Source organism: Lasiosphaeria miniovina, assembly GCF_030549165.1.
Source record: "Lasiosphaeria miniovina strain SMH2392-1A chromosome Unknown B0T26scaffold_1, whole genome shotgun sequence".
In the NCBI taxonomy this organism is placed as follows: domain Eukaryota; kingdom Fungi; phylum Ascomycota; class Sordariomycetes; order Sordariales; family Lasiosphaeriaceae; genus Lasiosphaeria; species Lasiosphaeria miniovina.
The window spans coordinates 7,785,695-7,809,964 of record NW_026848220.1 but is presented as its reverse complement, the minus strand read 5'-3'; the positions used below and the strand labels follow the sequence as shown (position 1 = coordinate 7,809,964).

Here is a 24,270-nt window from a genome sequence, read left to right as displayed (position 1 = left end):
CCGGAAATAAGAGAAACTGGGTATAATAAATAATATTCAGGGACAAAATTGAAGGGAAATAAAGGGGGAGAAAGAGCAAAGAGAAAAAAAAAGGCATTAGACATCTAGGACAATCCGCATCTAAAACCCTTAACGTTGGGTTTCGCCGTCGTCGCATGGGCTCGCCTGCCTTGTCTTCGCCGACAACCCGGCAGGCCCTCGCCGGATCATCCACATACACGTCACGTCTAGGGAAGCTACACAGAAAGCACTGACGTTAACCGATCAAAGGCTTTAGGGATGACAAGATGCGGCGCATGGACTTCTTGAAGCCCGTTGTCTCGTACGTCTCGTCAGTGCGGGCGGTGCCGGACGAGCTCTCCGAGTTGCGTCGCTCGCGGACGTACTTGGGCCACGTGTTGGTGAGCACGAGGTACTTGACACTGCCGTAGGCGGCGTCGAAGACGGTGGCGTCAATCGCCTGCGGAATGTCGCCTTTGAAGACGGCGAACTTGGCACCCGCCGCCAGGACTGTGGCACTGCTAGATGTGAGGGCGAGCGTGTGTGTGCCGTGGGCGGCAACGGTCGCGGACGCCTCCATGTCGAGCATGCCGTCCTCGGATCCTCGCGACTGCTGCGCTGCGCGATCGACAGGAGGCGAGTCCCAGGCGACTTCGGCAAAGGGAGACACGGCATCGGCGGCACTTCTCTTGTCGCCGTCGCCCAGTACGCTGCGAGCCGCGCGCTCGAAAGTGCCCTCAAGCTTGCGCAGGTCGGGCCAAGCGATATTGATGGGGAAGTCGGCGTCGCGCGGGCTGATGAAGTCGGTGTAGATGCGCAGTGCGTCGGTGAAATACTGGCGGACGAGTTCGGGTGTGACGCCGTCTTGGCCGTCCTGGCGGAAATCTTGGCTGATCAAGGCCTTCCAGTCAGCCACGGCAGTCAAGAAGGCAATGTTTTCGCCAGAAAAGTCGCGGCGCGCCGAGAACTGGCGGAGCGGCTCGGGGTTCTTGTGTAGGACGTGCTCTAGTGCCTTCATAGTCAAGATGCTGTCGTCGCTATACTTTTCGATATCGGGCTGCTCTGAGGACTGGTTGGGCTCGAATATGGACAATTTCTTCCAGGGGTCGAAGCTGCTTGACTCGCCGATTTTGGTGGACGTGGGGCTTAGGGGCGGTGTCGTCTCGCTGCTGTCTCTTCCAGAGACCGAAACCCTATTGATCTTCCACCTCTCGTTATTCTCATTTGTCTCCTTGGATATTACCGAGTCCCTCCAGACATGCCAGCACGGGACGAAGACGGTGAATATCTCCATGACGAATATCGAGATACAGATCCTGCAGCGTTTGTCAACAATTGCGCTGCGGAACACAAGCATGTGCGCCAAGAGCCTGCGAAACTCCGAACTGACCATTGAGGTGGCACAAAGTATACATTCACGGGTGCCATGGCGGGAACGTAGAGAGCAATCAGCCACATGGGCGCCGCGGGGAGCCTGTAAAGTCGGTTGTTGGTCAAATTGCGATTGCACCGGCCGGGAAGGAGGCAGACCCCTTCACTTACCCAGCGATGCAGCAGACAACTGTCTGAAGTCGCCAGCCATGGGTGTCGTGTATGCCTCTTGACTTCCACAAAATGATGGGCGCAAAAACCCACGCCCACAGAAACTGCCAAAAGAGCGATGGAATCCTAGCGACTGTGTAAGCTTGGTGTACCTCGGGGTTCAGGACCTATTTTGACCTCACCATTCCCAGCCTCTGCCCTGATGCATGGAAATCTCGGCAGGAGTATTTCCGGGTGCCTCCGTTCCAGGAACGCCGAAGTCGGCATGGAACTTGCGCGACATCATGTAGAAAAGTACAACCACAAAAAGCTGAAATTGTTAGGTGGGCAAGGAGATAATTATGAGGGTGGAATTGTGGTTGCTTACCTGAACCACCATGCCTAGGGTAATGAATGTGAACATCTTTGTCGAGTAGTCCATCTTGCGGACCCGGCCGGCTAGGTTGCTCTTTTTCGGGTGATGGTTTTCGTTGTACCAGCTGCTTGCCTGGCTCGCCTGACTCAGAGGCCGAGCGAAGCGGCTCTGTGCCTTGGCAACGTGGAGAAACTGGCTGTTGCCTGCCTGGAACAATGCGATGCCAAAGGGGTACCACAGGCCCATGACCCAGTACTCGGCCACCTCGGGTACAAGAGGACCTATGGTGTAGGTGATCTGCACAGTGGTCCAGTAGAGATGAAGGAGAACGAGACCGGCAAATGTTAGAGTCAGGCCACGCCGTCTAAGCGCCGGTTTCTGACGGTTCACCCAGAGGGAGACCATGCCGCCAACCAGCACAACCGTCCAGACAGCAGCAAATGTATCCCAGAAGATGCCGACGACACCGAACCTGAGCTCCGGCTTGGTGTCCGGCGTGGTGCCAAATTCCGATCCGACGGTTGCGGCCTTGGCCGACTCCCGTGCCAGAATCATGGCGTGTGGGGGGTGTGATGACAGAGAGAGAGGAGGTAAAAGGTCAGAGTTGGGATCTAGTAACCTAGAACACGGGCTACTTTTACATCAGTAGAGACAGTGGTTGGATTTCGAGTCTTGGTAAGGCTTGAGGGCGAAATTCAAGTGAGATATCAAGTGAAAAGAGGAGTGCCCCTTGAAGTTATGTAGAGCTTGAGAGCCCCATCTGGGGAACGACTGATAAACGGTGTGTTACGCAGTGAAATCAAGGAAGTGACATAGAAAGCGGGCGGGATGGGTGATGGGTTGGTGGCAGCCCGGGAATCCAACCCCCCTGCGACTCAATTGTCCCCCTTGGCTGCACGGTTTGTAGACGACGCCGATCCCATGGGGCGGCTTCAGATCTACAGCCCAGCTCCGGGGCGGCCCTCGGCATTCAGTGCAGGTGCATGGCTTCGGGGACATCTGCGGCCAATGGAGATTTGTGTCTCTGGTCTTTGCGGCCGCTGTCAGGGATGAAAGGTCCGAACTGCTGTAGGTGCTTCTCGTTGATCGCGATCATATCTTGTTCCTTATTCTTGCCTTCCGTTGACAGGTTAGCGCAGGAACCAATCCATCACAGCTCTAGGCGCCTGTAGTTGGTTGGGCCGCCATATTCCGGATAGTTCCGCAGATGAGGCCGGGACTCGGGTGCCGGACTGCTGGCTGCAGCTGACTTACAGTTCCCGTTACACTGCTCAAAAGCTCAAAGCCTGTGGTGAACATGGCGAGTTCAAGCTAGTAGTCCGCGATCAGCCCTCGTACCCCGAATGGACCTATTATCGTTCAAACCAACGCGGGAAGACGAAAAAGCGAAGCGGGCTGGAGACCGTACCAGGAAAGCGCACCTCTAAAACGCCAGCCGGTTGCCCGATTTGGCAAGCGCCATCACGGTCAACCCAACGAGCCCTCCGCTCTTCACATGGGAGGCTAGGCCCACAGATTTTGTCGATCACCATACTTGCAAGTTTGCAAGCGTGAGGCGCGGTAGTAAAATGTTTGAAGTTGCTGTGCCTTTTATGGTAGACTGCGATGCTGAGAGCTGCCTTACCCAGCCGGCGAAAAATCGAGTGTATGTACACCAAACCTAACACGAGCCCTTCTGTCAATGGTTCATCTTATTATTCTGGAGTTGCTGTACGTATCGACTTTAAGTTTCCAGGCCAAGCAGGACTTGAGATAGAAAGACTGGCTGGGAGAGATGGGATGACGATCGCCCGTTGCAGTGGAGATCTCGCACCCGAGTCAGCGATCATTCTCAACCAGAAACTTGGACCAGGCGTTCAACTTCCCTCAAAAATGGGATGTGCGAGTTACGGCCCCTGTTGCAGCTGTCAGGCCACCAGGCGGGAAGTGATTGAGGTGCTTGCCAGCTGGTGGTGACTGGCAATGAGATTCGGGCTCCGGTTTTGATCTCCATGCATGCAGCAACGCCTGCTCCCGCCCCCTGCGTTGTGCGAGACCGCATTTGGAGACCGCACCGTGGGCAAACACCACGGACTACAAGATACCTTGTTCCTATTGTTGTCCGTCTCCCAGCCGCCTCTAGCCAAGTTGCCCCTCCTCTTTGAGACGGTGTGGCAACACCAAAACGATAGATCATTTTCGTGACAGGCGGCCGTTGATACTTGGCGGTTTCAATAGCCCGAAAGGTTACAGCAAAAGCCACATAGGCACCTCTGTAGGAGGCGGGGCCAACCTCGAATACCGCCGCATGGTGCATGCCCCGCCCCCCCGCCACAAAGCGCCAGCAGACTTTTTCTGCCTCTGAATTGTTGGTCAGCGCAGCAATTGCAACCCGGGCAGCCAATAGAAGCAGTTTCCGACACACTTGAACTTACCGTGCAGCAAGCTGAAAAGTTGCATCACAGTTGAGGCAAATCACTGGTACTCCGTACTTGCGAGTACTAAGTTGTGGACGAGAGTGTAAAGCGCGAGGGATCATCGCGCTTCGCTGTAAATAGGCGATGGGCATCCGTCCCCGACCGTACCTGGATTAATTAATTATGGCAGATGGTGCCGTGGAGCCGAGATGTGCTCGTTTGCCCCTTTCCGACACATTCAAGCCACATGACGCAGGCCGTCCTAACAGGTACGCAAAATGTAGGGCCGTCAACTAGAGATGCAAGACATCTCAATGCAGCTCGCACTCCCTTTTGTCATACGGACTTGCACAGTTACTAGGGGTGGAGGGCCCTTTGTCTCTGGCACGGTTTAGTTCTATCGACGACTCGATAGAAGCCCGCCCCAATGCAATGACGTGAGAAGAACTCTCTAAGGCTCCCCGAAAACATGCCTTTTCCTGGGCCAGAGTCTGCACAAAAAACAGTCCATACCCAGCATGCAAGAAGTTGACTACAGCTTTGTCGCTGTAAAGGCGTCCATTATTTGACACTTTGTGTGCTTGTATCAATGACTCTATTCTATGCAACAGTTGAGCCGGTGAATAATTTCCATCCACTTTCTCCAAACACAGCTGTCTTTTGTTCCAATATTATTCACGGGTCTGCAAAATTGAACTCGGGACTATATAAATCACACCACGTCAATTAGGTGGGTTTATTCTTCATCCACTCCCGCATTCATCTTCCCGCTCCTGCATTCGTCTTCTCTCTCTTCTCGAAAACAATTCTGCCCACAAAAACACCCCTCAGCTAGATACGACGCAACATGGAATCATCGCTTTACTTCCGGGAAGAGGCCGGCACAACGGCAGGTGATGTCTCTACCCCGCCTAATGATCCTACCCAGAAGGTCCATTTATCGCTCAGCCCTAGAGCCATCAGTGGATTGGCATTGTTGGGAGTTATGGTGATTTCGTACATTTCGGTCGCCTACTATTATAGCTTTGATTGGATGCTTGACGAACCGAAACGTGATCTGGAGGCGGGACCTGCCCAGACTTAATTTGAAGGGGGAGCTGAGTGCTATTGAACGAATTACTGTCTTCATTTTCTGTTGGGTAGGCTCTATCTTAGTTTGGCATGTCCGATTTATGTCAGTTTGCATTTGTTTCGCTACACTCAACCGAAAGGGAAAATCGGAGACGAAAACAGCAACAAAAAAATACGTCTAAGCTATCTTTAGCAATATAGCAACCACTTAAACCCCTTTGAAGCCATTAATACTTTGCCGCCTCGATAATGCAAGTGATTGGTGTAAACAAGTTGATATTGTAGTTACTCAAGTCACTGACTTGGATGCTAAAGTCTTTACTCCCTGTGCTACACCAAATTATCCGTAGTAAAAGGTGCACGGTTCTCCCAAGAATGCACTCAGTGAAGATACCAGCCCCTGTGAAGAAACATCCAGACAAATGCAGGCCCAGCCGTTGCGAGTGCGATAGAGCCCTCTCTTAGCCGCACAGTTTCCCAGACTAACATCTCAGTGACGTATAGCCGGATCACTCCCGCATATGTCCACATAGCCAGGTCGTACAGCGGCTGGTTGCGGAGATGGTAGACGGCGTAGAGCCGGATCAGGCAAGTGTAGACGTTCTTGACGCCGTACACGTGGGCCAGCAGGGTAGCCATGGGCGGGCTTCCCGGGCCTTGGAGCACGGCGAGCGATGTCGTTGGATTCGTGAAGTAGCACCATGCCGAGTAGCCGAAGCCGGTGATGACCGTCTGTACCGGAATATGTCAAGTGACGGAATTGGGCAGAGGAAAATGAAACTCAAAACCCCGAAAAAAAAGAAAACTCAAAAGTTGACGGACGGCGCACGCGGGTAGAGTATTAGGTACGGAAGATAGCCGTCTTGTGTCGAAGAAGGAAGCATAGCCATGGTTGCGATCAGTGACTGCGATTTTTAGATATATTGAAAGGATTTGATGTAGAAAATGGAGTTGAACAGAGGACGAAAAAGGAAGAGAGAATCCGAATCCTTGGCGTAGTTACATGATCCTTTTGTCTTCAACCATTGCCTAGTGCACTACCGGATTGTTCGGCCCGTTAGTTGCTAGGTCATGAACCAACAAATAGGAGAATACGACGACCCTTGAGCGCGATGATAGTTGGCCGTGTTATCGGCTGTCTGGCAGGGATTATTTGCACATCCATGCTTGGGCTACTTTGGCCAGTGATTACCAACGATCGGGGACCCGATGGCTTCCGTATTGCACGACTTTGCAGTTTTCCCTAGAACATAAAGATAGATTCGCAGGGCTGTCGTTTTGCGTGGCATCTACTATCTGGTAACCGAGATGCCCGGCCACTTTATTCGGAAAAGACTGCGTGCTTGCTATATTAGTTGCTGTCGTGTCTCTCTCTTGGCCGGCTCCTCATTATTCAAAAAGCCTCCAGATGGCCTCAGAAACGTAGAAAGAAAAGGCCGGATAATTATTGCCAGAACCCATTCCTGGCTTCCCCCACAATGCATAACACCTGGCCAGACCTTGCGCCGGTAAAGATAGGGGAAAGTGCTTTTATATAGGCAAAGAAAAGGCCATATTTACAATCCCGCAATACTGGGACATGAAATTATCATTCTAGCTGCGTGACCCGTTCCAGGGCGGCGGCTGTTGCATTGTTGGCGACAGAGGGGAGACCAAGCTATGCTGCCGCGGTTGTATCTGAGGCTGTGGTCCCACATTGGTATCTGTGTTGGCCGTGCTGCCGTACATATATAAAATTGCCGTGTTGTTGTCCGACGTCGTGGCCACGCTCGCAGCGCCGGCGCTCGAGTCTGACCAGCCGGACTGGTACCTGGGCGGCATAGCGTTGTTGGTGATATTGCTTTCCAGGAAGGCCGACGGCGGTGCAGGGGGCCGTGGCAGGCCGGTTGGCAAATACACGCTAGAGGAGTATCTGCTGGTGCTACCAGAGTGGTGCGCCTCAGGCATCGGCGGGACGGGTGGAACGGTGTGGGCCGTGGACGATGGAGACATGGGGTCCTGGCTGCTCGTGGACATGACGCTGTTGCGCCCGTATAGCGGATTCAGCTGTAGCGGGTGGTGGCGTCGCAGAAAGCTTGCGATGGAGGAGCGGATATTGGCATTGAGAAATGTGGTTGGAAGACCTCCGTCAGTGTTGGCTGCGCCAGCGCTCTTTGCACATGCGCCCACCAGGTACTCTGCGGATACTGAACGGCCATTTTGGTGCGCGTAGGCTGATGCTAACAAGTCATCCATAATCTGAGACTGTGTCCGGGCATCCTGTGGCTGCTCCATGCTGCTCCTGGAACCATCGCGTGGCGCATCTAGAGTTTTTTCCGTGCGTGCTTGGTCACGGCGGGCGCGATACCATCTCCAGAACATGAACAACCCGGCGGCGATGATTGCGGCAGCAGCTATAATGCAGTCCTGTCAGTATTTTACACCAACCCCTCAACGTTGGAAGCGACCGAAGTTGGGCGAGGTGCTCACCGATCGTGCCGATGGAGATGCCAGCCTTGGCACTGGGTTTAAGCCCTCCACCCCCCGAGTCGTCTTGCACAGGCAGTCTGTCCCCTCCTACATCGGAATTCGCCGATCCACCACTTGCCGTGCCCGGTGATGCACTCTCCGTGGCCGTGCTGCTTTTCGTGGAAGTAAAGAAGGTTGTTGTGACCAAACGCCTGTTTGTTGCAGATACTGAAGACGTATTGAAGCCGAGCGTATATGGGATGGATGTGCTTCCCGTGCTTGTGTTGGATGACAAAACCGAGCTCGAAATGGTCAGCGTAGTTGACGAGAGAGCGGTACTTTGGCCTCCACCTCCGATACGGGAATTGGATGCCGTACTGCTGGTTCGGGACAAAGTCTCTGTTGGAGACGGTAAGCTGGGAGTCTGCGAGGTTGGCGCAGCAGTCGGCGCCTGACTTGTAGACGTTAAACTTGCAAGATCAGGCGACGGTTTTGGTGGTGAAGCTGGTTGCGTCGAGCCCGGCCTTCCCACTGTTAGTGTTGGGACTTCCATCACCGGCCTGTCTGTCTTCTCTGGCTTGTCCGTCTTCTCTGGCTTGTCTGTCTTCTCTGGCTTGTCCGTCTTCTCTGGCTTGTCCGTCTTTTCCGGTGTGTCTAGTTTCCCGGTCTGCGTGGTATCGTCATTATCGCCATCGCCTTCGTCCCCCACATCAGATTGAGATCCATCATCCACATCGTCCAAATCGTCCCCAGATTCCAGATCCGTACCGGGGTCCAGATTCACCTGACGTCGATGCATGTGTGCGTAATTGTTACCCCCATTCTTCCGACTGGCTTGAAGTCTTGGTTTTCTGAGCATCTGAGCTTTGTACAGCGAGTCCTCTCCACGATTTTCCTCGTTTGGGCGAAAGGCGTCGAAGTTCCTGGCCAGAGAAACTACGAGTAATGCAAATGGAAGGTTGCGACTGGAGAACGTGCCAATGAGATACCACCTGGCAGAAAACAAAATTAGGGGCAAGAGAATGGGTATCGAAACGGCCCCAGGCCGTGGAGTGGTATTGAAGAAAACGATCGCCGGCGGGGGTTGCTGGTCTTCGACGGAAAGAATTCCGGGGCGACGAGTAGTAATGAGAAATGGCAGATACGCGTCGTCGATGATGAACATTTTTGCTGCTGTCTGTGCTGATTGTGCCTGTTTCAGCAGCTCGGGGATCGTGGTGTTTCAGCAAACAATCCCCTCTGCCCCTGTATCGCCTAGCCAGGCGGTTGTTTTGCAACAACCCCTGAGCTCCCCGCAGCTGCGGTTGGGCCCTCCGCGCCCCCTCCACCGCTGCTTCCCCTTTCTTGGCACCACCAAAATCATCCGAGATTGGGGGTTTTGGGGGGTTTCAGGCACGAGCTTGGCAGAGACCCGGTAGACCACGACCCTGACGACTAGGGATGCGGTAGCGTCCATCCAAGCACAAGTGCTCTAAAATACCTATTCACTGCAGCAAATCATAACATACCATCTCTGCATTTGAATTTTGCTCGATTTAGCTGATGAACTGCGAGTCAAAATTACTTGCATGGCCTCTGGTGCAAAGACATGCCCGAATTCAAGCTAGCCCGTTGTTCCTATTCTTTCATGATTGCACGGACAGGTTCGCTGAAGGAACAGGATGATAGTTTCCACTCGTGAAACGTCCGTGATCATTTGCTCCACCAGCGATTTGAACAGAGACGAGTTCCGTTCAACTGAGTCGATGCAAGCTGGTATCATAAGGGGGCATTTTTCCACCTTTGGATTTAGATCACACACACAATCGAACTCCCATTCTGATCCAATTTTTCTACTCTTTATTATCATCCGTTCTGCCGCCCTTCATCGCCTTCGAATCCCTCCCATGGAAGCTTCAAACCTTCCGTTAAACCTTTCCATAACCACCATTCCTTCAACGCTTTGAAATCTAATTAATGCTCAACAGGTTTCGGTGAGATATAGCGATCGGACAGATAGCTAGTATGAGGATAGCCAGATTGAAGCTCTTGCCGAGGCTGGATTATATAATAGGTTATCGTCGATATCTGGTCAGCTTTACGTAAGAATAGAAGAGCTTGGGGCTTCGCAGCCAAAGGTTTCGCAGCCAAAGGTCGAAGAGCAGCTGGGTTGCAGCTGGGTTGAGCGGTGAGCTCTATATATGGTAAGTGAGCTCCAAGTTTATTTTCTTCAGTTCCATCTCCATTTTTAGTTTCTCGAGTTCTATCTCCATCTGCATCCGGGAAATCCGTCCTTTGCTCGTAGTCTCTTTGTTTCGGGTATCGGCGTGCGATTTTATTTTATAAAACTTGGCGGCGAATACAAGCAGAGATATGGCGATAATAGCGACCTGGAACCGCCATCCCCGGAGAACCGATATGACGTTGTAAGTGACATAGATCTGGCCGATGCTGCTACCTTACCCGACCGACCAGAGAGCCGAAGCGGCCGAAGTAAAAGCTAGATAAACCATAACGTCGTATGAAATATTACCGGAGCCTGTCACGACCAGGGCAAGGCATTGAGGTGAACTCAGTCCATTGGGTGCTATCGACGAAGATTCTAAACTGAGGAGGGAAAGAAGGAAAAGTCCAACAACGCGTCGCGTGCTCGCGAATAAGTTTTCATCTATCAGTGGGGTAGGTGGGGCCTCGAGGAGGCTTCTGATAGGCCCGGGGGTTCTGGGCGGTTCTGGCTGCTTGAGGGCCAGTTTGGTGGACGGGTCCTCACAGAGCCGAGAACCTGTAGCGAGCTTCTACCGTACAGGTGAGCTTGGAGGGCCATGTTAGAGGGACATACAAATAGGATGATGGTGGAGATAATTATAGATATGGGTTTGGAGATGGTAGATATAGGAAGGGTATGAAGAGATAAGTAAATAAGAGATAGATTAGGGGACTTAAATAGAAATGAAAATCGCTTGCTTCTCTTTGTCTTAATAGCGAGGTTCCACTTATAGACGGGACAAAAAAACTATTATAAGAAGGAATAAAACTATTATATAGACGGGATAAAGTAGTTATTGCTATTAAAAGTCGTTAGTATCGCCGTTGAGAAAGCCAAGAAGAGCCAAGTTTCTTCGGTAAGTAGAAGAGATATGTTCTTCTTATAGAGTTTTGATGTACGCACCTACTACTTTTTTCCTCGCACCTACCTGGGGACCTTGGCAGCTGTTGGCAGTTGAGACACGCAGAGTGTCGCCTAGATTTAAGCCACAACCGAGCCACAACCGAGTTGAACCTTAAGAAGGCCTCTATGACGCTCACTTCCTGGTACTGTCACGGCGGGTGCCGTGGTGTCAATGACGTAGTGCTGGAGTGTGGTCTGTGCGTACCTATCACGTGGTCCGCACCATACCTAGAACCCCGCGCCTTGCCCGCTCCCCGCAACATCTTCCTTTTCCTTCTTTAGCTTTAGATTCCACAATACAGGTTACGGTTATACTGCGTGTTATGCCAGTCGAATCCTCTCCTTCGTGACAGGTACTATTAGATTTCCTTTGTTTATTTTTTGCGTATAGACCTTTTTTAGACAAACAATTCTATCCGCTGTCAACTACGATCACGTGCAACACAGAGCCTATTTTAGGCTCGCCGGCGGCATCAATAGTCTATATATCTTCAGGTCCGTAAACCTCAGCTTCTTCCTCGGAGCCGGCCGAAGGCGCAGGCGAGAAATCGTCACGACAGGAATGGGCCGGCGAGGCGAGGGCGAGGGCGAGGGTGAGGGAGCTAAGGAGCTCGAATCGTCAGAGGAAATCTCGATAAATGGGTTGTTTGGCGAAGGAAAAGCCTGCAAAGGCCACCTAGCCGCAACAGACCTTAAAACACCAATTGCGCGCACAAATGCCGGCATGTGAAGTGTAAATAGTATCACGGTGCGCACGTGACAGGGATTGACTACCAACACCTATTTCCCCGCGCCCTGCGCGGTCCCTGCAATAGCTTCCTCTTTTCCTTCCTTAGCTTTAAATCCACATTCGTTACTGCCTTCGACCATTGACATCCCTACTGCGTAAGGCGGGCCGTCACAAATAGTGTCGATTTGACTTTGCCGGGCTTCCTTAGTGCCCGGTATGCTTCCTTAATTCCCGGCAGGCCGTTGGGTGGCTGCCATGCAATACGGCGGTGAACGATGATAGGGCGGTGAGGGGGGAGGAAGGATTGAGAATAAAGAAGTTAAGTTATTATGCTGCCGTTCAGGGCGCGGTAACGGGGACAAAAATGAACAGGTGACACAAAATGGACTTCACAAAAATCAAAACTCTGATGACAAGAGTGGGATTCGAACCCACGCCCTTTCGGACCACGGAAACTGAGATTAAGGGTTTGGAACTCCTTAACGTGGCGCCTTAGACCGCTCGGCCATCTTGCCTGCTGATTCGTTGGAGAGTCATGCGCAAACTCTGCATATGGCTGGAAAATTCCGCATCACTATCAGAACCAGCGGAGACTGTGGGGGTTAGAGGAGCAATCGAACGTTTTTTCTCCACCCCTATTGGATGGAAAGCGTTAGACCAGGAAAACGGACATCCACTCAGTTCCCGGTGTCAGTGATAATCTGGTAGGCACCTTGGGCAGAATAGGCGCCAACAACCAACCGACATACGGCTCGACGATGAATTCCGGCCTTCTCGAGAAAATAAAGAATAATTACCCCGTCAATTACCTTTCTGTGCGACTCAACTCTCTGACCAGCAAGTTCTGGTAGTGGGCTAATGAGATGCTGGGTCGCAAATGACCGATTGTCCGTGTTGCGCAGGTCGTGCCAATTCCATCCGCTGTTCACAGCCAACTGCCGAGCCTGCGAATTCACCACTATAATGTCGAAATCGCAGCGCCAATTTGAAGGCTACCTAGGTAATTATCTACCTTACTTAGGTAGCGAAACAGCCCAAAGCAATCCAAACTGTCCTGACTCCTCGTCCAACCTAGGTTGCCGTCCTCCGAAGAAATGACGAACCGCCGAGCACCCACAACTATACTCTGGGAAGGGCGAGACGGAAGTTTGCCTAAAAGGATTCGTGGACGAGTCACCAGAAACTTCTTAAGCGGCCCTCGGCTTACAGGGAAGCCAAGTGTGCACCTGGTTAGGTAAGGTGCTTTGTCGACTAGATACCACGAGCCGTTTAGGCTTTCTGCCCACTCGCAAACCGACATTTGTACGGTATGATCGTGTCCCAGGGCAGCGAGGAACTCTATTACGCACGTGCCGACGCTCGACCGTTGTTGTCTCCAAAGCTTTGACATCGTTGGAACAATCCGGACTGCTCTAGTCTTCTAACGGCGACCGGATAGAAATCCGCATCTCTGTAGCCCCCGAAGCATCAGTTCGGGCCTCAACAAAGTTTCTTCTTGCCTACAGTGCCCAGTGTACACGGCGTTCACGGTGTCTAATAGGGATGAAAGGGGGGCTGAGGCAAGTACCTTAGGTTCCGCTTCGAGCTTTAAGTCTGCCATGTTTGTTTCCCGGGACCAGGCTGATCACGCGCAAACCTACATAGTTGAGTTATACCGACAAACTTATTCGATTTCCAGTCGTCCTTGGCTTTCAGCCGATCTCAGCCTCTCTTGTATTCAAACTATCCGTTGGAGGTCCACACAGGCCCGCACAATGCCTATAGGGGCTATGTTATCTTGGGGTTTTCGTCTCTTCTATCAAAGAGCGTCTATTACCGCACCTACTCGCGCGGCACCTCTTTGGTGTCTAGCCCCCTTGCATGTAACCGGCGACAAGTATTAAAGTTCTGCATGAGATGGCGTTTTTGATATGTAGACTTTCTTAGACGTCCGACATGTGTCCAACAACTATGGTCGATCCGAGGTAAAGTTTTCAACAGTTATCCGCGCCCCACACTGAGGGAATATCTACATTATCAAACCGTTAACGTCAGCGGTAATAGCCGATCAACGGTTTAATTCTCGAAGCTCGATGAACTTTGAGTTTGCTAAGGTGGCCACAAACGTTGAACGCCACTGAACTTACCGTATGAGTCTGTCACTGTTCCGAAAAGTACTAATAGCAGTCCAATCCCGGCTCTCCTCTCCTTTCTCTTCTTCTTTCTTCTCCATCGATCTGCTCGTCTATACACTCTGACTGTCACGTAAGCACTACTTTCTCTGTCAACGCCACATCGATTCTTCGTCAACTTCTTTGTTGTTCGGGCGTCAAGGACGACCCAGCGCATCGCCAATTCTCCTCTCTCCCTTCTTCCCGGGCGTCACGTCAATCACACGTCCCGCGCACAGCCACTACCTCTCTCTGTCTCTGTCTCTCTCTCTCTCTCCTTTCGAGCGTCACATCAATCCCACGTCCCGTTCCCGCCGCCGCCCTCATGGAGTCATACGTCAACCCCCTCTCCCTCTCCTCGGCAAGCTATGCCGCCGAGCTTGCTGCCCCCTCCTCTGCTAACCGCAGCCTCAGTCGGTCTCGTCGCCGCGGCCAGGCTTGCATTTATGACGACGACGAGGACAGCCGCCTAGTGGCCCGGGCTGTCGATGACATCTGCGGCCACCCCTTCTGGAGCCAGGCCAGTCTACTAGACAACATGGGAGCCAACCGCGCAGCGGTCCCGGCCTCCGGGGACGGGTACTCGGGTCCTTTTGTGGCCCTTCCGTCCCAAATCGCGGACCGCGTCTCGGGGCTGATCAGCAGTCCCCGCGTTCCGCCGCATCGCAGCGGCCTTCGACCTGGCAAGAGCTGTCTCAAGTCATCGGCATCAAGGGTGTCGTCTTCTGCGAGCAAAAAACAGGTCAGCTTCCAACACGGGTTGGAAGATCTCAAGCTGCGGTGTATGATCACCGGCCAAGTCCACCCGCCCAAGTTCCGTGACAGGAAGCAATACAATCGGGACATCTACGAGCTGCGTGAGGCGAATGCCTGCGCTAAGCGTGAATCGGAAAGTGGAGAGATTGCGTTGTCGGGGGGCTACGAGCCGGTGATGGGGGTGTCACCCGAGCAAGATCTGGAGGCAGCCCAGTATCTTGCCGAGTTAAGGGAGCTCGAGTGGGGAGCTGCGATGGCCAAGGTCATCGCTAAGATCGACAAGGCGCGCAGCACCCGTGTCCCCAGCAAGAAGCACCGCCATCTCCATCCGGAGGTGGTGGCCTCTCGCCGGCACAACCGTGCCGCGCGGGAGTCTCGCCTCTTGCCGAGCCTCCCTACCCCCGCCTTCGCCTTCGCCAACCCACTTTGCGGGGGTCGCCGCTTTGGGGGTTAGTCGGAGACGCCCGAGGTCGCCAACCATTGACGGGCGTCACTGCCGTTGATGGGACCTCAGCTTGCGGAGTCGGCGGTCAGACCGATCATCGGACGGGGCCTCGGTCCCTGAACATGTCACCGCACTTCGCAAGTCAACTGACACCAGTGGCACGATCATCACATGGCCCCAAGCGGCATGTCGACTACACCAATATATCCCCTGCCGGCCATTTTCAGAGCCATCGCCTAGGCAGCTCTCTTCTCAGCTTTGTAGGCGACCACCAGACGCCATTGACAACGCTCCGTCTGTCCTGCATCGTGCGAGGGGAGGGAACGGGTCAACAAGAGCTCGGACAGATACAAGACAAGAAAGGATCACTGCGGGGAGGGGCCAGGGACTGGTTTTGTCCTTGACTCTTTTTCTGGGCTGGCTTGCTCGCTCGCGTCGTCCCTCGGTCTGAGGCTATCGCGGCGCTAATCTTCGGTATTGGTCGTCGCCGGTTTCTCTTTGGCCGAGAAAGGACCGGTCTGGATCACGCGCACCATAACAGGACCCCCTAGTTCAGAGGCCGTCGGCACCATTTTTTTCACTTTTGGCTGTCGTCGGCTCGTCTTTGGCTGGGAAAGGGCCCGGGGTCATCCTCCGGCCAGAGGTTGTCGAGGCACCAGATATTACTTGGTTGCTCGGCTTTCCATTGGTTGGGCCCAGGATGATACCTATTTCAAGTCGCGCCAGGCCGTCCCCTGGGCAAGGGCTCTCGGCGTCGCCAGGTTCAGGCTGGTTGTCGTCCGGTTTCTTCCTCCCCAGGAGCGGTTCGTCGTGGGATTCCCGAGCAGCCCCCAGGTCCCCAGTGTTCCGACTTCCATTATTTTCGTCAAGCGCAGCTGTCGTCATCGCCGGACACAGTGGGCAACTTTTTCCCTGCGGAGGTGAGTCCGACACACGGCCCAACGGCAGGGTTCGTTCCAGTCCTGGTGCACATCGAATGGAAGCGATATGGATGCCCACTAGTCTCCGCAGAAAGTAGAAGAAACCAGCCGGCGTGGGCCGCTGGAGATGATCAATAATCCGGTGGTGTCTCCGCTCAAGACATCGCCGCCTCCGAGACGGCGACCCACTTGCTCTGGGACCGTCTTCGGGGATGAGACCTGGTCCGTTTGACAGGTCGAACCGGTCCTAAGCGCTCTGCCTGACGTTTGACGGCATCGCTCCTCCGCCCGTAGCCAGTTACCCTTGTCTTGGCGACCCTGGTAGGGCGTCGTCTGCCTTTTGTTTTCGTCTCGAAACATTGACCCACCCAGTCCTCTGACCGATTTCGGCAACTCGGCATGGCTTGTGGCCGCTATCCATAGCTTGTCGTTAGACCAGGATATGCCTCGCTGGCCCGTGTTCTACGCTTGTCGTTAGACCGTGAACATGGCAACTCACCCGGCACCCCCAGACCGCTCTGCCTAGAGGCACGATGTCTTACGACCCCTGTCCTCTGCTCGTCTTTAGACCTCTGGACAATTCATTGGCCTCTGTACCTACGCCCGTCATATAAGACCTTGGACAAGCCGGCCTCTGTACCCTACGCTCGTCACATAAGACCTTGGGACAAGCCTCTAGCCTACGGGCTTTATCCCCCCCCCTCCCCCCCCCCTCCCCCCAGCCTCTTCTAATAAGTGTCGTCCTCCGCTCGTCGTTAGACCTTGGACACGCTTCGACGCTAGTCCTACGCTCGTCATATAAGACCCTGGACGCGTCCCCGGCGAGCTCCTGTCCTCCGCTCGTCATGTAAGACCCTGGACATGCTTGCGGCCTCTGTACCCTACGCCCGTCATAGAAGACCTTGGGACAAGCCGGCCTCTGTACCCTACGCTCGTCATAGAAGACCTCCGGACAAGCCTATCTCTTTGTTGCCTACGGGCTTTATGTTGTCACATCACCTACCTGTCCGTTTTGTACCTCTACCTGTACCTCTGCCTATAACCCTCATTTACCGTATGCGAGATCGACCCAGGGATTCAGTAGCAGCAGCAGAGATAGCGAGCAGTGAGATCTTCGGTGGAAGGAAGCCGAGTAAAAGGCCCCGTGGGGGGAAAGAAAGAGGAGGACGGGCGGCGAAGTCGGACTCTGCACCTCCTCGTGGTGCCGCCTGGAAACCTGGGAGACCAGGGCCAGCGCAGAGACGCAACTTGTTATACCAGACAGGCATGCATTAGGTAGTTGTTGGCAATTGACACATTTGGCACACGATCAATATTACTTGGTGACTGGTGACTGGTAATTCTCTTTTGGCTCCATGTATTTTCTGTGCAGGCTGTGACTGCGACAGCAACCAAAACGCAGTCGGTATTTTGTTTGCGGGAAGTGCTTCGTAACTGAGACACCGCATTGTGACAGAATTCCCCGAATGGAATGCTTCGGGGCGGGGGACGGCTAAAGTCTCCGTCGTCCCAGCCCTTGGCTCTGTGTGAACCGCTCGATCAGTTCCCGCTTTGCATTACACAGCGACTCTCCTTGATAGTACCGCACACGTAACCCCCGACCTCTTGACACGGCGCGAAAAATGCAGGGCTTGTCTTCGCCGGCAGGAGAGCGGAATCGCACGCGACACTTCACTCATGGCAAAATACGCAAGTAGAAACCAATACCACCCTGCCAGCAACTCCCATTGTTTTTCTATGGCCCCCTTTCGGCGCCGGGGATATTGTTTCTGGCGGATATGGCGGCAGTTACGACGCCGATCCAATCTGGCTAATACCCGCCAACAGTTGCTCGAGGCGCGTCCATCTATTTCCCATGTGCCTACCCCACACGGGCCAAGCAATCCGGGGCAAGGATTGCGAGTGCATGTTCGGACGATGGGAGGGCATGGGGATTCGGAGCAAATATATATGAAGGGAGGGGGGTGGTTGTTTGGGCCTCCCATGCACATTCGCCTCGCTCGCAGGAACAGTGATGTGACGCAATCGTCTCACGGACCGGGCTTACACTGATCTGTACACCCCCGAGAGTTCTTGATACGGGATCAACGATGCGGACCGGTGCCCAGCTCCTGATCGGCGCCATCGCGGCAGGGAGCGCTGCGGCGTTGCCCGCGGTGGAGTCTCAGCAGGACAGCAGCAACGCGGCCGTCGATTGCGCCGCGATCCCATCGCCGTTCCCAACGTGGCAGCAACTGCCGGTCCAGTCGACTATGCCGGACCCGTTCCTGCCGCTGAAGTACACGACAACGGACAACGCGGCGTCGTCCTCGACATTTGCGCAGGATGTCATGACGGGCAAGGGCCAGAAGCGCGTGCAGACGCCCGAGGAGTGGTACAAGTGCCGGCAGCCCGAGATCTTGCAGCTGCTGCAGGAATATCAGTTCGGCTACTACCCAGACCACAGCCAAGAGAAGGTCGAGGCCACGCGAAGCGGCAGCACGGTCAACATTGCCGTGACGGCCGGCGGTAAGACGGGCAAGTTCAAGGCCACCCTGACGCTGCCCTCTGGCGCGTCCGCTTCCAAGAAGGCGCCCGTGGTCATCAACATCGGCGGCATGCAAAACGCGCCCTACCTGAGCGCGGGCATTGCGGTTGTCGGGTTCGACTACACGTCGGTTGCGGCCGACAGCAACTCCAAGACGGGCGCGTTCTGGGATGTGTACAAGGGGCGGGATATTGGTGAGTACGTGCGTGACGTGTGTCCAGAATGAACTGTGTCAACGACCATGGTAGACGGGGCAAAGACCGGCGGCAACTAACCCGACCGCAGGCGTCCTGACAGCTTGGGCATGGGGCTTCCACCGGACGCTCGACGGGCTCAACATGACCGTGCCTGAGATCGACTCGACGCGGGTGGGCGTGACGGGGTGCTCGCGGCTCGGGAAAGGGGCGCTGGCAGCCGGGCTGCTGGACACACGCATCACGCTCACGATGCCCATGTCCGCGGGCGTGCAGGGTATTGGGCCGTACCGGTATCACGCCATGAGCGGCCAGGACGAGACGCTCGAGAACAGCAAGTCGGGGGCCGGGTGGTGGAGTGACAGCAAGCTGGGAACCTTTGTCAACCACGCCGAGAACCTGCCGTACGACGCACACACCATCGCCGCCGCCATTGCGCCTCGCGCCCTTATTATTGACCAGGGCACCGGTGATCAGTTCACCAACAGCAAGGCCACCGCCGTCATCGTCTACCCGGCGGCCAAGCTTGTCTACGACTGGTTGGGCGCCGGCGACAAGATTGGCATGAGCGTGCGCAGCGGCGGACATTGTGACATGAGCGGCTTGTAAGTTCTTTCCCCTGCCTCGAAAAAGAGAGCGCTGAGCTGACACGGGTTCAAAACACACAGCACTTCCATCCTGCCCTTTGTGCAGAAGATCTTCTTTGGGACGCCAACGACAAAGGACTATAACAGCCTGGGATCGTACGGATCGCCAATGACGACGGCGTATCCATGGTACACGGCCGTCCCGAAGGCATCGTGAACGCTCAGGCAATCGAGCGCCTTGGACAACGACGGAGAACGGGGAACGGGGAACGGGGAGCGGGGAACGAGAAACGGGAAACGGTGGATAGCTATGTACGTATCCGTAGGCGCGTCTCGAAGATGGGACGGCGGGACGGCGGGACGGCGTAACGAAGGTTGAGTTATTCGATACTAGCCAGCTACTGCCTAGAGCAATTCAATACTCCAATTTCTCGCCCCAAAAAGCGATTGGGGGGACAGAGGAGAGCAAAGTGAGGTGCAAGAATCGTACTTCTCTTTCACCCTTGGCAGCAGCGCGGTCTCCAATTCCTGGCATCGGCGATTGTGCCGCGAGAACATGCATTGAGGCACTTGGCGAAACGGAAGTGCCCAGCGGTCGTTACACGGACGAGGGAGTTTGCGCCGCGCTGAAATGGTGCTGCAGGGAGAAAAGAGCCGCATGCAACCTCCCGCGGCCATGTTTCGTCTGTTGTTGGTGAGAAAGAGTAGGAGGCGCAGCGGCGCGTGCCTCCCAGCTGGCGGTTTCAGCGGCAGCCCGCCCGTGGATGCCTGCCCAAGAAACCGCTACAGGGGCTAGGCCTGCAGCAGGCGGGAAACGCCGCTACGAACGACGCTAAAAAATACGGGCTGGCAGGCACCCATTTGGGGTCAGGGGATGGGGCGCTGGGAATGGGCGGATGGATCTCAGTGTTCCAGAACCTGGAATGTGGGCCAACTTGCAGGCAGTTACGGACGTATCGTCTTTCTCTAAACTGCCAACTTGCAACGTCTCGACATTGTCGCGATTCCCAACTGGCACCCTGGCTGCCAGGATAACATGCCCGAGGCGAGACCACCTCGATTAAAGGAGAATGGAGACACTGAATCTCCGAGCGAGTGGTTAGTCCTTGTTATTCCTTTCCCGTCCGTGCTTGCCCCCAAAACATCGCGGCGCATCGACCGATGGGCGTCTTCTATCTCGCTCTCGGCCCCACGTCGACGCCTATCTCGGAGCGCAACTTCATGATCGACGTGGCCGTGACACAACCGATCTTGCCCGCCACAGCTAACACGCGCACATACTACTATACTAGACTTCTCGTGGTCCTCGATTCCTACAGACTGGCTCCGCGCCGAGCTCTCGAAACGCGACGATGTTGACAGTCGGCCGCAGTGCGGCTCTGGGAAGAGAGGGGAGTACGATACCGGGCTGCATGTATTTGCCCTGTTCCTGATTCTGCTACTGAGCACCGTGGGTATGTCGCACATCCTGCCTTTTCCGCGTCGTGGGATGCTCCCCAGATACGAAATTTCCGTTCGAGACTGACAGCGTGCCCGTGCGACAGCTTGCGGCTTCCCCATCGTCTCCCGCCGACTGACCAAAGGCGGCAAGCGCCAGAAAACCTTGATCTTCCTCTGTCAGCATTTTGGAACGGGCGTGCTCATGGCAACCGCCTTTGTCCACCTCCTGCCGACGGCCTTCAACTCCCTGACCGACCCATGCCTCCCATACGCCTTCAGCAAAGGCTACAAGCCACTGGCCGGTCTTATAGCCATGGTGTCCGCGCTTGTCGTCGTTGCGCTCGAGTCGTATCTTACCACTCGCGGGGCCGGCCACTCGCATTCACACAACATATGGGAGGATGAGTCGGTTGACGAGCGTGATGGCCTGGCATCGAATCTGCACGAGGAAGTGTTCTCTAGCTCTCGGGCCCATGAGCACCGGCCCGCGAACATCGCTCTCCACGATGTGGGGTCCTCGGACGGCTTGGTCGCTGGTGCTTCTCCTCTCCCGGGGGGCACGCCGAGGGTTCAGACACCGCGTGATGCGGGCATGAAGGAGCGGGGTGTTGACTTGGGGGACGATCCCGACCGAGCCTCGTTTGACCTTGAACTCACCCTTGACGAACTAGGCGCAAACGGGCACGACGATTTGGACCTCCAGACGCAGCCGTTGAATCAGCAGTCCTTTTGTGCAAAGCCGAGGTCCCAACCACAGCCTTCGGCGCAGATTCCCAACGCCGAAGAGCAGAAACGCTTGCTCCTGCAATGCGTGCTTCTCGAGGCCGGCATCCTCTTCCACAGCATCTTCATCGGCATGGCCTTGTCCGTGGCGACGGGCCCGACATTTGCTGTCTTCCTGACCGCAATCGCTTTCCACCAATCGTTTGAGGGCCTTGCGCTGGGCACGCGCATCGCTGCCATCCACTTCCCCAAGTCATCCCTGCGGCCGTGGCTCATGGTTGTGGCATTTGGGACTACAACACCAATCGGCCAGGCCATCGGCCTGTTCATCCACCAGTTCTACGACCCCATGAGCCAGATGGGTCTCCTCATGGTCGGCTTTATGAATGCCATCTCTAGCGGCTTGCTGCTCTTTGCAGGCCTGGTCCAGCTGCTGGCCGAGGACTTTTTGGCGGAAAAGAGTTACACGACGCTGCGTGGTCGGAGGAGGGTGAGCGCCTTCCTTGCTGTCGTAGGGGGTGCGGGCCTCATGTCTGCGGTGGGGGCCTTTGCATAGTACTAATTATGTTGGAGTATCACTTTTGGTTGTCACTTTTGGTTGTCGGCATAGGCATGGGGTTAGCATGGACACTGATATTATGCCACTGGCAGTGGCACTGCTCGAGGACGCTTGCACCGGTGGCGTTTTGAAATTTTACATCCGTGTATTTTTCCTGATGCTCGCATCAAGGTCTTGGAAATTGATTTCGCATTTTAACGTTCTCTTGGGTTTCCGGTTGTAGTTAACCTTCTGTCATGGTTTGTTTTGTGTGTTTTGTGACTTGGTCTACGGCACCGGTCAAGCAGTGCTCGCACCTAAAACTAGTCGCCACCCGTAGCTATTCTCGGGATAGGGGCTTTGGAGCTATCCAGCTCGGGTTGCTCCAACCCCTACACTTATTACTGTTATACTCTAATGAAGTAGATAACTATTTGTCTTATCTCGATGCGATGTGATCTACTCCATCTGAACACCGTCTCCCTTTATTTGACAGCCGCCGGTCAGCCCGCATTGCTAGCGAAATGATGGCTGCGGTTTCCAGGAATCACACACACTTGCCGGATGAGAAAATAGCACAGGAGATGTTCATCGAGTAAACTTTGATATCTAGTTGAACAGAGTTCCATTCTTGAACCCTCACGTGTTCTCGGACTGTTCAAGATCATAATATGCAGCGCCCAGCAATGCAATCGACTCGCCTAATCGCCGCTACACTCTTAGTAGTCCTCCTTGCTGAAGTTCCATCCACCTTAGCCGTTCAGCAACGGGCCGTTCCCAACAAATCAAGAGCTCGCCGCGCTCTTGATGTACTGCGAAAACACACTCGACGGCGTCTTGGCAGCACTGAGGTCGTCTGAGAACATGCCGACGTTGTTGTGGATGGAGAAGCTGCTGCCCGTGCTCGCCGGCTGCGCCACCGCCGTCCGGCTCATGGCCCACGCAAACGTGTTAATGCTGCCGCTCGTGGTCAGCGAGCCCCCGCTCCACCGGCTGCACCCCGTGCAGGCTACTTCGACGGCCCAGTGCGTCGCGTTCTTGGACGAACTCAGCGTCTTGTACGTCGCGCTGCTGTACAGGCCGGGCAGTGTGCGGCCGCTGTGTAGCGCAAGGGACAAGGGAAGCAATGGTCAGCAATCTCGGATTTGGGGGTTTAAATATCTCATACTCTCTCCAAGGACCAAAGGATGGAAAGAACGGCTCACTTGGACCACCGCGACGACACGGTCACCTTGTTCCCGTTGGGCCAGGCCACGGTGAGCGGGTTCAGCGTCATGCCGCCGCCCCACGAGAAGCCGGCCCAGCCGAGCGACACGGGCGCGATGATCTGCAGCAGCGTGTCGAAGGGCGCCGCCGCGCCGTCGGGGATGGCGATGCGGAACGTCGGGTTCGACCCCGACGTCACGATCTGCAGGTAGCACACCCCCGACGACGCGCAGTACTTGGAGGTCGTCTGCCGCCGGTCCAGGCTCGGGCTGCTGACGCTGTTGTCGCCGGATGCTGCTGGGGCCGCGTTTGCCCAGCTGCTGGCGATCAGCAAGACGGCAACGACAATCTTGTATGTGGAACCCATTGTATGCATGCTATGGCTGGGCAGCTGGGCAAGGGGGGGGGGGGGGTAAATCACAAATCGAGATGGTTACTAGTGTTCCAAGCAGAACAGTGCCCTCTCATCTCCTGCCTCTCTCTGGCGCCAAGCTCCAGGTGAGTGAGAGACTGTCCAATACAGCAAACATATATCCCAGGAAGCAAATATAGGCTAATTAACGGCGGCCTGGTAACCCCGTCGACTCCCCCGTCCTCGGGTCGAGGCCTTTGCAGCGGGTGTGTGGCTTGGCAGCCGGCGGCGGTGGTCGACCGTAGAGAGAAACCGGGTAAAGTCGCCGGCGGGTCGTGTGATTTGGCAGGGGACATTCAGGCAGGACTGTGTGTGCCGACCTGCCCTGGGGGCCAGCCCAGTGTATAGAGCGGCCATTGCCGCCGTATTAGCTTCTACTCTCTAGACCGTTTATCCAATTACTATGAGGTGGGCCTCTCATCAAGTCTCTAGACTAGCCGGAGAGTCTAATTCCGAATGACTTTCCGCCAGTCAGTCCCCGACGTCACCGTATGGCACGTAGATCCATGCACTTGAGTGATGCCTGGATTGGGCTCTATGTGCCTTGGGTTGGTAATTGGTTGAACTTCGGTCGAATCGACTGCTTTATCACAATCAGTTGTTTGTACGTTAAGGATCAACCAGTTCAGACTTTTTTTTACATCATAACTCAAGCATAGAACATTAAAGAGGGAAGAGAAAA

At 54.8% G+C, this 24,270-nt stretch overlaps 7 protein-coding genes and 1 non-coding gene across 8 annotated transcripts; 3 read left to right on the top strand and 5 right to left on the bottom strand.

The window, feature by feature from the left end:
- Nucleotides 1-256: 256 nt before the first annotated feature.
- On the bottom strand, nucleotides 257-2,452 carry B0T26DRAFT_633161 (uncharacterized protein; the record flags this gene model as incomplete). Its single annotated transcript, XM_060436515.1, has 5 exons — nucleotides 257-1,316; nucleotides 1,391-1,474; nucleotides 1,543-1,668; nucleotides 1,725-1,852; nucleotides 1,910-2,452. 5 exons carry the CDS (start codon nucleotides 2,450-2,452, stop codon nucleotides 257-259), a joined length of 1,941 nt encoding a protein of 646 aa, XP_060304127.1.
- Nucleotides 2,453-5,745: 3,293 nt separating this feature from the next.
- On the bottom strand, nucleotides 5,746-6,254 carry B0T26DRAFT_671417 (ergosterol biosynthesis protein-like protein Erg28; the record flags this gene model as incomplete). Its single annotated transcript, XM_060439322.1, has 2 exons — nucleotides 5,746-6,096; nucleotides 6,183-6,254. 2 exons carry the CDS (start codon nucleotides 6,252-6,254, stop codon nucleotides 5,746-5,748), a joined length of 423 nt encoding a protein of 140 aa, XP_060304126.1.
- A 659-nt stretch (nucleotides 6,255-6,913) lies between these two features.
- On the bottom strand, nucleotides 6,914-8,977 carry B0T26DRAFT_763442 (uncharacterized protein; the record flags this gene model as incomplete). Its single annotated transcript, XM_060446422.1, has 5 exons — nucleotides 6,914-7,757; nucleotides 7,834-7,878; nucleotides 7,925-8,282; nucleotides 8,345-8,804; nucleotides 8,958-8,977. 5 exons carry the CDS (start codon nucleotides 8,975-8,977, stop codon nucleotides 6,958-6,960), a joined length of 1,683 nt encoding a protein of 560 aa, XP_060304125.1. The 3' UTR covers nucleotides 6,914-6,957.
- Nucleotides 8,978-12,100: 3,123 nt separating this feature from the next.
- On the bottom strand, nucleotides 12,101-12,205 carry B0T26DRAFT_t19. The gene has a single exon. It is a non-coding gene; the product is annotated as a tRNA-Leu (tRNA).
- A 1,960-nt stretch (nucleotides 12,206-14,165) lies between these two features.
- On the top strand, nucleotides 14,166-15,050 carry B0T26DRAFT_747059 (uncharacterized protein; the record flags this gene model as incomplete). The annotated part of the gene is made up of 1 exon (XM_060444792.1): nucleotides 14,166-15,050. The coding sequence occupies one exon, from the start codon at nucleotides 14,166-14,168 to the stop codon at nucleotides 15,048-15,050; it is 885 nt and encodes a 294-aa protein (XP_060304124.1).
- Nucleotides 15,051-18,051: 3,001 nt separating this feature from the next.
- On the top strand, nucleotides 18,052-19,952 carry B0T26DRAFT_842029 (uncharacterized protein; the record flags this gene model as incomplete). Its single annotated transcript, XM_060447559.1, has 3 exons — nucleotides 18,052-18,682; nucleotides 18,774-19,287; nucleotides 19,351-19,952. The coding sequence occupies 3 exons, from the start codon at nucleotides 18,052-18,054 to the stop codon at nucleotides 19,484-19,486; spliced, it is 1,281 nt and encodes a 426-aa protein (XP_060304123.1). The 3' UTR covers nucleotides 19,487-19,952.
- Nucleotides 19,953-20,159: 207 nt separating this feature from the next.
- Nucleotides 20,160-22,321, top strand: B0T26DRAFT_691253 (Zinc/iron permease). The gene is made up of 3 exons (XM_060441113.1): nucleotides 20,160-20,367; nucleotides 20,562-20,723; nucleotides 20,814-22,321. Exons 1-3 carry the CDS (start codon nucleotides 20,340-20,342, stop codon nucleotides 21,986-21,988), a joined length of 1,365 nt encoding a protein of 454 aa, XP_060304122.1. The 5' UTR covers nucleotides 20,160-20,339; the 3' UTR covers nucleotides 21,989-22,321.
- A 434-nt stretch (nucleotides 22,322-22,755) lies between these two features.
- Nucleotides 22,756-23,889, bottom strand: B0T26DRAFT_634955 (uncharacterized protein; the record flags this gene model as incomplete). Its single annotated transcript, XM_060436678.1, has 3 exons — nucleotides 22,756-23,068; nucleotides 23,176-23,423; nucleotides 23,842-23,889. Coding segments are annotated over 3 exons (609 nt in total), but the record flags the coding sequence as incomplete, so codon positions are not given.
- Nucleotides 23,890-24,270: the final 381 nt, after the last annotated feature.